Genomic DNA, 12,578 nt, shown 5'->3' with positions numbered 1-12,578 from the left:
GCTAATACTCCATCACATGGGAATAGCAGATTTTGTCTACTGGTTCCTCCACTGATGAAAATTTGAATCGTTTCAAATTGGCTATTATTATGCTTCTATGAACATTTGTACACCCACTTTTTATAGACATATGTTTTCAGTTCTCTCGGGTAAACATGACTAGCAGTGGAACTACTGGGTCATATAGTAACCATGTTGAACTTTTCGAGGAAGGACCTACTCCCTTAAATGAGGGCTGCATTCTTTTCACTGAAGTATACTTGATTCATAACACTGTGTTAAGTTCAAGTATACAGCAAAGTGATTCAGTTTTACATATATATATATGCACGCGTGCACAAGTCACTTCAGTCATGTCCAACTCTTTGTGACCCCATGGACTGTAGCCCGCCAGGTGCCTGCCATGGGATTCTCCAGGCAAGAGAACTGGAGTGGGTTGCCATGCCCTCCTCCAGGGATCGAACCCATGCTCTTGTGTATCCTGCACTGGCAGATAGGTTCTTTACCACTAGCACCACCTGGGAAGTAGAGTGTGTCTGAGTTTTAAAAGCATTTATCGTCATTGTGGCTGCACAGGCTCTTCGTTGCTGTGCAGGGGGCCTCTGCTGTTGCCGAGCACAGGCCTAAAGTGTGTGGGCTTCCTTAGCTGCAGCATGCGGGGCTCAGCTGCCCCATGGCATGTTTGATCTTGGTTCCCAGACCAGGGATCGAACCCACATCCCCTGCTTTGGAAGGCAGGTTCTTAACCCCTGGACCAGCAGAGAAGCCCCAGTAGCGTGTATCTACTCAGCCCGATCCCCTGGTCTGTCCCTCGCTGCCTCCCCCTTTGGCAACCAAAAGCTTGTCTCCTCTGTCTGCAAAGATTGTTCTTGTTTCATAAATAACTCCATTTGTGCTGCTTTCAGATTCGACCTAAAACTGATATATTTGTCTTTCTCTGTCTGACTACTTCACTTCATATGATAACCTCTAGGTCCATCCATGTTGCTACCACTAATCTCAAGAAAAATGTTTTCACTATCAACAAGCTCTTTTGAGAGGAAAGTTCATTTACACTTTGTACCAATGTTTCAAAACTTCTTAAAGTAAATTCATCTTTCCTGGCTTGACCAGTGGAATCTTCCAGGTGTTTTTAGTGATAGTAAAAAGTCACCATCACTTGGCACTGTTTTCAAGGGCAGATCTGAAAACTCAGTTTTACTGAGAGAGTTTCCATAAAGCCCATCCGAGACCTGGAATTCTCCTCTCAAAGGTCTATGAAGGCCTCCCTCCTCCCCTGCCGCCCTTCCTGTCTCACTGGCACCTTCAGTGACAAAGCCCTTTACTTAACTTTACCCCAGCTCTTTCTAGGAGGGACTTGAAGAGGTCTTCATAAAGCACATCTAGGCCAAAAGTTTCACGAATTAGAGAACAAGGGCTGGGGAAGGGAGGAGGAGATTCGTGTGCTCAGCAGGGCGTCCGACAGCAGGGGAAAGGCAGCTTCCTACAGGATGAGACCAAGTTCAAACCCCACCAGTGAGACACACACGGGCAGATGACTTACCCCACTTTACAGACAAAGCTAACACACGTGGGACGGCGCCCGGCACTCAGCGAGGGGGAGCTGCAACGGGACAGGCGCCGATGCCCCCACCTGCCCCCGCCCCCCTGCACGCCGGCAGCACCCCTGCCCCCGGGTCCCCGGGTCCCTCCACCACATGGAAACCAACACAAGCTGCTCCTGCGGATCGTGGGAACCAGCTCTGAGCTTTCTGGCAACAAAAGCAGAAAGGGAAATGTGATAAATGTCAGAACTGTTATTAAAAGGAAGAAGCTTATGGTTCTCCCAGTGAGGCACTTTTTCCCCTAAAAATACGTTATTTTTAAAATCTCTCTGTAATGACTCCTTACCTGGGGGATAGTAAGCAACATTATTTGGTAACAAGTGTTCTTCAGTAGAGGAGGGCATGGGAACCCACTCCAGTGTTCCCGCCTGGAGAATCCCATGGACAGACGAGCCTGTCGGGCTACAGTCCGTGGGGTCGCAAAGGGTTGGACACGACTGAGCGACTCATACACACACATTCTTCAGGAGAAGGTTTCAGAGCAACCAAAGCAGGTTCTTTTCACTGTTGCTTCTTCAGTCAGCTCTTTATAGGAACGGCACAGCGTTCAGCGCAGAAGGTGACTGTAGGGACAGGCTAACATGGTCCCAGCACAAAGCTTCTAGAGCCCACCTGGACCATCTGCAATGTCCGTTTGGAGACCAGCAGCATGGAGGAGGGAACACCGTGCGTCTCATCCATGGATTCGCCCAGAGCATCAGAGCCATGGCAGGGTCGGTCCAGACACAAAGAGGGGCTCAGACCCAGAGCTCCACAGCTCCAGGAGACAAGGTGGACCCTGTGTACATGCTAACCACACACACACACACACACACACACACACACACACACACACACTGCACTAGCCTTCTGTGCATAGACAAAGGACTCTAGTGCTGAGCATGCAGGTGATCCAGGGATCAGGTATCTGTGAGTCTGGGTTCTCTTTCATCTCTCCCAGTCACTAGAGAAGGTTTCACAAAAGAGCTAGAACTTCAACCATTAAGTAGGGGAAAACCTCAGCCAGTCTGGATAGTGAGCAGACAGGTACAAAATTTTAAATTCAGTTTCGTGAGAGGGTTTGAAGTGGTCTACAGCCCACTGAAAACTCCTGATGCTACAGTGAGCTAGCACTGCCAAGCGTCTGAAACAGGTCACCAAACCACGAGAAACATACATGCAGCAGGTTTTTAAATACAAACATTATATGCAACACAGAAAAAACTCAGAAGCTAATAGCAGAACTGTGCTGGTACAAGCAGGGAGGGGCTAGCAGGGACCACCCACCAGAGCCTGGTCCATACTCTCCACAAGAGCCGCGAAAGACTTCTAGAAACCCCTGGGGACCCAACAAGGTGGAGTTTGAGAACCACTGGTCTCTGGCTTAAGTGACTCCCAACTATTCTGTTCTGGAGGGTGGTCCCCACACATTTAAGAATAAATCCTCATATTTATTGTAAGATAGATATATAGATATACTATGTATCAATATATTGCATAATTATAAAATTTATGAAAAAAAAATTTAATAAAAACAAAAGAAAAACATTCTTAAATATTTTATTAGAGATACAAAAATCTTCTGGGCTCTCATTAGTGAAAGCAATGAGGCTGAAAATACTATATTATGTAGCCCATACTCTGTTTTACATTTAGGAACAAAACTGACTCTATATGATTCACTCTGATACTTGTTTAATGGTGTAACAAGGGGAAAAGACACCTCACAAAGTCACACTGAGCCGGGACTTCGCTGGCAGTCCAGCGGTTAGGACTCGGCACTTCCACCGCAGGTGGGCTCAGGTTTGATCCTTGGTCAGGGAACTAAGATTCTACATGCCTCAATCCGGCCAAGATATTTTCTTTTTAAGTTACACTGATCCAAGAACTGTGTCATCAACTGCACTTATTAAGTCATCCATTAGTAATTTTTAAAAATTTTTTCTTATGGAAAGGTCTTTGCTGAAGTTCAGCTGATAAAGTCCCATCATCCCTGACATCAAACACTTGTGTTCATGAAGACTAATCAGAAAGAGTATTTTTAACAAAGAGGTTTTTAAACACCCATCGAAAAGTCAAATAGTTTCCTGCTCCTTGTTAAATGCCCTTTCCTTTGAAGGGCCAAGTAATTATGTATGGGCCATCCCAGAAAAGGGTCAGCAAATCTGGGACACTTTTATTCTAATAACAGAAAAATATATACTTTTGCCTGAAGTAGTTGCTATACCTCTTGGTGGCTTGAAAGATTTTCATGATCATTCCTCCTCTTGTTACAAAGTACTGCACAGATTCTACTGTTTGAGAGACTTGCTTCATCACAGGAAGCACACAATGGTTACCTGGCTCAGAGCCACGCCCTGCAGGACATGAGCCACCTGCGCCACGCTGGCTGCTGCTCATCGCCAACAGCTGATGCTGCAGACTGGCAAGAACCCAAACAGCGCACTCAGCAATTCCCATGGCAGCAGCTCAAGCTCCCGCGCACTGGGGGAAACTCGCGGGAGCCCCACAGAAAGTTCTATATGAGAAACATGCAGCGAAACACCACCAGGTGAGCCAGCAGCTCAGCGTCCACGCTGGACAGCTCTGAGCGTGTGTCGATGACAGCGCATCTTTGCAAAGCGGTGACAAACGGTGAGGATGTGGAAGAGGAGAGGCCACGGGGATCTGAGAAGCTGGCCTGGTGCCCATCAGGTACCCCCCTCCCCTGGCACAGATCTGGGGATGTTTCAGAATGCAATACAAATATTCAGTTGTTCAAAGTATATGACTACTTTTTCAAACAGCGACTAGCTTGTTAGCAGAAAAATTTTTACCGAGCTGTTTGGACCTGTCTCCTTAACAAATGGACTGTTGGGTGCCACAAGGGGAACCAGAAACAGTTGCTTAGGCTCTCAGGGCCATGGGGGTGGCTGTCCCACAGTGACGGGGGGGAGAGTTGGGGAAAAGCAGGTCTGGGACCAGAAGAGGCACACTCCAGCTCTGCCCTCAACACCCAAATGCCCTCCAAACTGCCTCTTGGCAAATCACACAGGAGGGAACAGGGTGCCCTCAGTTCCAAGGTCCTGAAAGCTGGGGCTCTCTCCCCCAGGGAGGACACGCCCACCCGGCCCTGGAGAAATCCACAGCTTTCTCAGTTAAGGCCACCTGTCCAAGCCAGGCACTGAAAGGAGAAACCAGGTTCCCATCGTCAACAGCGGCTGAAAGGACCGACACTGAGGTGTTTGCCTCATGTGACCAGACCGGCAGGGTAACTCACGCCCGGCCCTCCACTTCAGCATCCACAGGGACAGCGGGGAGTATCCATCAGGCAAGTGGCCACTCAACGTCCTTTTCGTGCTTTCTGCAGCACCTGCTATTTGTGCCCTGCTTACAATACCATCCTGACACTAAGAAGTTTTCTGGTTACTAAATGTTTAGTTAAATGCTCCAAAGCAACCACGTGGGAATCCTTTGGGAAGCTGCAGAGTCCCTCCCAATGAGGAAGCACTAAGTGGCTTCAGTCGTGTCTGATTCTTTGTGACCCTATGGACTGCGGCCCGCCAGGCTCCTCTGTCCATGGGATTCTCCAGGCAAGAACACTGGAGTGGGTTGCCATGCCCTTCTCGAGGGGATCGTCCTGACCCAGGGATCGAACCCAGGTCTCTTATGTCTCCTGACTGGCAGGTGGGTTCTTTACCGCTAGCGCCACCTGGGAAGCCCCCCAGTGAGGAACGTTGGTGACAAGTGATGATTTAAGGTAGCGATGCTGCTGCTACTGCTAAGCTGCGTCAGTCAGTAGAGGATACACGTGCCAACAGGAGGGGCCCTGGACAGCCAGCATCTCGGCTGCGCCACGTGCCTTTCCAGCATGGTCCAGGACACCAGAGGGGCCCAGGCGTCCCCAGGGAGGAGCCTGCCCTCCCTTTCTTTCTGCTTAGTGAAAACGGACACACAAACCCTAAGTCCAACAGGCAGAAACAACAGAGTCTCTGGCTAAGGTAACAAACACCACCAGGAACGTGAAACTCCCCATTTCCCATTAGTTTCACCATCTGAGCTAATAAGAATCAGTTGATTCACTTGTCTGCCCAGTATTCTTACTTTTTGGGTGATCAATCATCACAGGGTTCAGGCTCAAAGTGGTATTAAGATTTTGGAAACAGTATATGAGAGGCTATAATATTAAGCTGACCAGGTCTAAACTCAAAACAAAAAACTGCCCTTATTGTTGACAGAAACTGCAGATACACAAGAAATCCTGCACACTGACAAAAACAAGCACAGGTATGAACAGAAAAGGTGGCATAAAAAATACTGTAAATTACCCTGAAAGGATTATTAAGTAGCATTTTCCATGAAAACAGTGCAGTGAGGTATGTGAGCAACACTCTGGTTATAAATAAGAACATGGTTTCTCTCAAAGCGTGAAACCTGTTTAAAAAGACACAAACAAGGGGATGGATGGAGCAGTCAGCTGGCCAGCGGGAGGCAGAGGAGAGTGAAGGAGGGGCTCAGAGAATTAGATTCCAGAGACCCTGAGGGCAGGAGGCAGGCAAGGTCAATATTTACATGGCTAGTGTATTAATTAGAAATACATGAAACCTGACAGAGCAGAAGTGCAGGGCGTGATTATTGATCGAAAGTCGCTCAGCCGTGTCTGACTCTGCGACCCCACTGACTATACAGTCCATGGAATTCTCCAGGCCAGGACACTGGAGCAAGTAGCTGTTTCCTTCTCCAGGGGATCTTCCCGACCCAGGGATTGAACCAGGGTCTCCTACACTGCAGGCAAATTCTTTATCAACTGAGCTATCAGGGAAGCCCATCTTAGCATGTACTAAATCCAATGATTGCTGGAACACTTTTCAAATATGCATATTAACAAAAATACAACAACAACAAAAAGTTTCCACAAAAACATCATAATGACTGCTTTCTCCACCACAAAACACTGCGATTTCCCCCACAAAAGGTACCATGAACTCGGGGTGCTGGGACCTTCCTGTGTCTATCCTGTCCCAGAGCTAAAAGGGTGGAGTTCTTAATCATCACATATGCTGGCTCAGGGTCCAAACATCTGCATGAACCACAGAGAAACACGGGCCTGTAGGCAGAAACGGGGCAGCCAGCCGTCTCCCTCTAGCAAGGAGGAGACACGGTGGACTGCAGACACCCGGGAAGAAAAACCTTTGCAGAAGAGACCCAGTTACACTGCAGTTCCCAAAAAGCAAGCTTCTGTCTCAGAACTTAAGCAGGACAGGTAAGCATGAGAGAAATCGTTTACGACAGCAGGACACGCTGGTCCACCAGCGCTGGCCAGCCAGGGTGAGCTTTCGAGTGCTCAAGCATGAGCCACCAGCCTGCTTCAAGCCACCATCCATCCTGAAGGGATGGAGAAGACCTGCTAAGATAATTCCATCCATCAGTTCATCCGTGGGAATGTGCAAGAGAACAGATCCACCAGCATACAGTTCCTTCAAAGGATCCTACATTTCTTGCCACGGCCACACTCCCCGACCTCGGGAACCAGCATGGGGACCAGGCCAGACCAGTTCCCTGCCCGCCCTGCTCCATCCCCTCCTGACACAGCCTCGCTGCGCCTCGCCCCTCCCCATTCCAAGCCTGCTCTCCAGACCCACTACCTTCGCTCCCTGTCCCCAGATCCACGGTGCACAACCTGTCAGACCGAGCTGCTGTATAAGGCACATGATGTACGTTTTCAGTGAAATTACTAGGAGCAGTCATTCCTAACAGGATTTAATAACCACCTATATGACACACGCTACTTCGCTTCAATTAACTAGTTTAGAATCCATCCATTTACAGAGAAACACTCCAAACAAATTAGCTTATTCACCAGTAACAAGTGGCAGCATCCTCTTTAATTATTAAAATTCAGGGGCAACAGGAGGCAAAACACACAGAAGCTGGTTGTAATCTTTCCTGAGGGGGAAACTGAAGACTGGGTAAACAGCTTTCTGAGTAGATGTAAAACAAGAGCCAAAAAAGGGAAGGAGGTGGAGTTGATATAAATGCCCATTCACCCTGATATAAGCAAACTTCACATAAAAACTTAACTTACTTGCCAATATTTTCAGGCAGAGACTGCAGTGAGATGTCATTTACAGAAAGACATGTCAAATTCTGTAATTCAGGAAAGCTTTCTGGCAATCTAAAAAAACAATAAAAAATGTTATAATTGATAAAGAGAATTGCATATATGGTGCATAGTGAACATAATTATAATGATTTCTTCTTCTATTTGCTGATTGAAATAACTTCCTAAAATTACATCATATGTGGCATGTTTGTCTTGTCTAAATATAAGGGAAAAAAAAGTAAGGACTTGGTATACCTGGCAGTACAGGGACATGATAAATACTTGTTGATAAAGTGATCCAAAAATAAAGAAGAAAGACATACAAATTTTAAGAATAAAGAAGAAAAAGTGTCGTAAGCCTACTGAGCACTCTATGAAAGAAAGTGGTAAATACTTCCTACAGTTGGAAGTGCCTAAGAGTGAAAACACTTTATTGATTAACAGAAAACAGAGAAATTTTAGCCCACAAGATTATCATAAAACATAAGACAGCTGCTTGATTTTTTTTTCCTGTAGCTTATAATACCCAGAGCAAAGCTACAGATTACTTACAACTAATCAGCTGACAGCCAATTGCTACTTTCTTAATATTTTTCTTTTGAGTTGATCAAAGATGCCAATCATGTGAGATGATTATATGTTTCACAATGTTCTACACAAAAAAGAAATTCTGCATACTTCTCTTAGACTCTACTGAACAGAGAAGATTCAAAATAAAATTATTATTTAAATACTTATAAAGAAAATTTACTTTCAATATTTCTATGGTTACCAGTATTTGGGGCTTAAAAAACACCAACTGAAGGCAAAAAGATCTCATTGCATCTAAAATGCTGAAGGTCTTTATACATAAATCTGCTAAGATGGAGAAGAGAACACATAACTCATTTTTTACAGGGGGCAGGGAGGGCTTCTTGCCTTAGTGATGGCCTCTAGATTAGAGTCTTTCATTTCTTTCCTCTTTCTAGGTTCCTTTTTTAAAAACCAAATCCTATGTTGTGTGACATTTAATATAGAGAATTCTATGAGAGTATTAATGAGGGCTTTCATAATTGATGAAATACATTCTCAGGAATGGTTTTTACAAAGTTGCAAACTCTTCCACTGTGGAAAATTCTTAAAGAGATGGGAATACCAGACCACCTGACCTGCCTCCTGAGAAATCTGTATGCAGCTCAAGAAGCAACAGTCAGAACCAGACATGGAAAAACAGACTGGTTCCAAATAGGAAAAGGAGTACATCAAGGCTGTATATTGTCACCCTGCTTATTTAACTTATACGCAGAGTACATCATGAGAAACGCTGGGCTGGAAGAAGCACAAGCTGGAATCAAGATTGCTGGGAGAAGTATCAATAACCTCAGATATGCAGATGACACCACCCTTATGGCAGAAAGTGAATAAGAACTAAAGAGCCTCTTTATGAAAGTGAAAGAGAAGAGTGAAAAAGCTGGTTTAAAACTCAACATTCAAATAACGAAGATCATGGCATCTGGTCCCATCACTTCATGGCAAATAGATGGGGAAACAATGGAAACAGTGACAGACTTTATTTTGGGGGGCTCCAAAATCACTGCAGATGGTGACTGCAGCCATAAAATTAGAAGATGCTTGCTCCTTGGAAGAAAAGCTATGACAAAGCTAGATGGTATATGAAAAAGCAGAGACATTACTTTGCCCACAAAGGTTCATTTAGTCAAAGCTTTAATTTTTCTAGTAGTCATGTATGGATGTGAGAGTTGGACCTTAAGGAAAGCTGAAAGCTGAAGAATTGATGCTTTTGAACTGTGGTGTTGGAAAAGACTCTTGAGAGTCCCTTGGACAGCAAGGAGATCAAACCAGTCCATCCTAAAGGAAACCAGTCCTGTATATTCATTGGAAGGATGGATGCTGAAGCTGAAACTCCAATACTTTGGCCACCTGATGCGAAGAACTGACTCATTAGAAAAGACCTTCATGCTGGGAAAGATTAAAGGCAGGTGAAGGGGATGACAGAGGATGAGATGGTTGGATGGTATCACTGACTTGATAGACATGAGTTTGAGTTGGTGATGGACAGGGAAGCCTGGCATACTGCAGTCAATGGGGTTGCAAAGAGTCAGACACAACTGAGTGACTGAACAACAATAACCTCTTCTACAGAGTAACAGAGGTAAGTTGTTGTTTTTTTTTAATCTATAGTTCAAAAGATGCAACTTATCTCCAGAAACTATATATATATATATATATATAATTATTTTAAAACTAGCTAAAATGATCTTAAATGTAAGGAAAATATATTTTTAAGTGGCTGGTTTGCTTTTTCACTGGCTGTTAACATTAAGAGCTAAGCTAGTGATGTGATGGGCTAGGCTGAGGAAGGCCAGACTTACGGTGGGGGAAAGAGGAAAGCTAGTCTGAGCTGTCGCTTGGCAGCTCCGTGATCCTAAATGGTTGTTCCATCTCTTGGAGCTTCAGCTGCTTCAGTAATAAAATCTGTAGGCCATGCTGAATAATTGTTAAGGTCCCTTCAACTCACAGATTCTTAACTCATAATTCTTGAAAGAACACTCCTGCCACATTAAAATGGCTTTCCTTCAAGAAACCTGCCAAACAGGAGGCCAGGGTGAAAACTGAGTAGGCCTCATATGATGCAATGTGTTCTGATCCAGAGTTATCGGATGACGGTAAAGTCACGTGTCGGCAGACATGAGGGGAAAAAACATAAGAAACAGAGAAGGGGATTAAGCACCTGGAGAGCTAACAAATCTCAGCTGCCTAACCCAGAAGCTGCCTTCAGCACAAGCACCTCAGCTTGGTTCCACAAACACTAGTTGAGGGTTCGCTCCTTTCCAGGAAGGACAGTAGGGCAGCAGATGCAAGCTAAGTGACAGAGGGACACAGTCCAGTCCAGTGGCCCGGCTCGGAGCGATCACTCACGTGCAGAGCTCCTGCGTTATGAGAGAAGTACACAGAGAGCATCACAGAGCTCAGAGGAGGGGCCTTGGGAGCCACCAGGAAAGGGACCTGCAGGAATGTGATGCGTGGGCTGCATCTGAAAGGTGAGTGAAGGGACTGGCACAGTCAAAACAGAGGGGAAGGGAAATCGAGGACCAGGCCAGAGAAGGCAACTGAGGGAAGTGAAGGCCGGGAGGCAGGCGGAGGTCAGACAGAGTGTGGAGGAGACTCACAGCACGGTAGGAGCTCCCCACCTGACCTCATAGGGGTGGGAGCTACGGAAATGTCTGAGGAAGAGGGACAACCACACGGACAAGGATGGTCAGGAAAGAGGATGAGACGGGACGACAGTGGTGACTCAGAAAGCAACCGGGCTGGAGCTTACTAGAACACTATTTTCCATAAAAATAAGCATTATTAGTAACATGAAACTGAAATTCAAAGGAGAAAAAAACAGAATTAAAGACATATTTGCTTCTTAAAAATAAGCAGGTACAGGAAAAACAAAGTGAAATAGAGCATTCCCCATACCCAAGAAGACCCAAGCAATTTTGAGATAGATGACTCCCAAGTTTTAACTTAATCCCAATTTTTCTAGACACTTTAAAAACAAACAAAAAGAACAGAAAGGAAAAGTACTTTTCTTTCTTCTGAGGTTGCTTAGAGTCTGGAGAAATCTTAGAAATGGGCCCACGTGGCCCAGGGATACCCCAGGACAGACTCCAGAGAGCTGTCCCCGCATTGCTATGTGGGCAGCAATTCAGTCACCCTGGTACCACAGGTGCCTGGAATCCACCGGTCAGTGGGCTCACAACTGAGCCAGGAGGCAAAAGGTGCCTTTAGTACTATGGTCAGAAAAGCAAGCAGAAAGGTTACCTAGTCAATGGGTTTCCGCTGAAGTCAGCGATCTGTAGTGCTTTACAGAATGAGATGCTCTCTGGAATTTCAGGAATATCTGCAGAAGGAAAGAAAATGTCTATCATTGACCACCATTGTTAGCTGTTTCTATCATCCTCAACATGGACCAGCAAGTATCTGCACACTACTACCTCTGCTCAAATGTGGCATATATTTCCAAAGTACTTTTTCTACATTTATATTTGCTTTCCTGATACAAGATCTATTCTGAACAGAAGTATGTTCAAGCAAAACATTAAAAACAATCCCCTCCACCAAGTCCCATCACCTCATCAAAAGTCACTGTTGTCATTCCCACGAGGCTTTTCAAATCCCCCTAAATGTTCATATGGTTTCATTAGTACAAAGTATTCTAAAGTACGCATTTTTAGAATTTGTTTATTTTTAATTGAAGGACAACTGTTTTACAATATTGTGTTGGTTTCTGCCATACATCAACATGAATCAGCCATAGTATACACATGTCCCCTCCCTCTTGAATCTCCCCCCCACCTCCCATCCGTCTAGGTTGTCACAGAGCACCAGTCTGAGCTCACTGAGTCATACTGCAAATTTCCACCAGCTGCCTATCTTACACAGAATAATGTAATGTTCCCATGCTGCTCTCTCCATTCACCCCACCCCCGCTCTTGCTCCCACTGTGCCCACAATTCTGCTCTCTATGTCTGTGTCTCCGTTACTGCCCCACAAATGGGCTCATTGGTACCATCTGTCTAGATTCCATATGTATGAACCAACACGCGACATTCGTTTTTCTAGGTTCTAGGTTCATCCGCTTCATTAGAACCGACTCAAATGCCCAACAATCCCACTACTGGGCATACACCCTGAGGAACATGATTGAAAAAGACACATGTATCTCAACGTTCATAGCAGCACTGTTTACAGCAGCTAGGATATGGAAGCACCCTACATGTGCATCGACAGATGAGTGGATAAAGCAGCTGTGGTACATATACACAATGGAACGTTACTCAGCCATAAAGCACGCATTTTCAAACTACAGATTTTCTTCTGATTATGAGCATAATCTGGAAAATACAGAAAAGGCGGCAGGG

At 45.4% G+C, this 12,578-nt stretch overlaps 1 protein-coding gene across 1 annotated transcript in view; it reads right to left on the bottom strand.

The window, feature by feature from the left end:
* LRRC1 (leucine rich repeat containing 1) overlaps window positions 1–12,578 on the bottom strand; it is a 133,911-nt gene that overhangs the window by 37,121 nt on the left and 84,212 nt on the right. Inside the window, exons 3-4 of the mRNA XM_018039060.1 lie at window positions 11,479–11,557; window positions 7,648–7,737 (exon numbers count right to left, since the gene is read on the bottom strand). Coding sequence (XP_017894549.1) covers window positions 7,648–7,737; window positions 11,479–11,557 — 169 coding nt within the window. The remainder of the gene's footprint in view (window positions 1–7,647; window positions 7,738–11,478; window positions 11,558–12,578) is intronic.

Source organism: Capra hircus, chromosome 23 (assembly GCF_001704415.2).
Source record: "Capra hircus breed San Clemente chromosome 23, ASM170441v1, whole genome shotgun sequence".
Lineage (NCBI taxonomy): Eukaryota > Metazoa > Chordata > Mammalia > Artiodactyla > Bovidae > Capra > Capra hircus.
The sequence above is the reverse complement of the archived record's forward strand: the minus strand, read 5'-3'. Positions and strand labels throughout refer to the sequence as shown.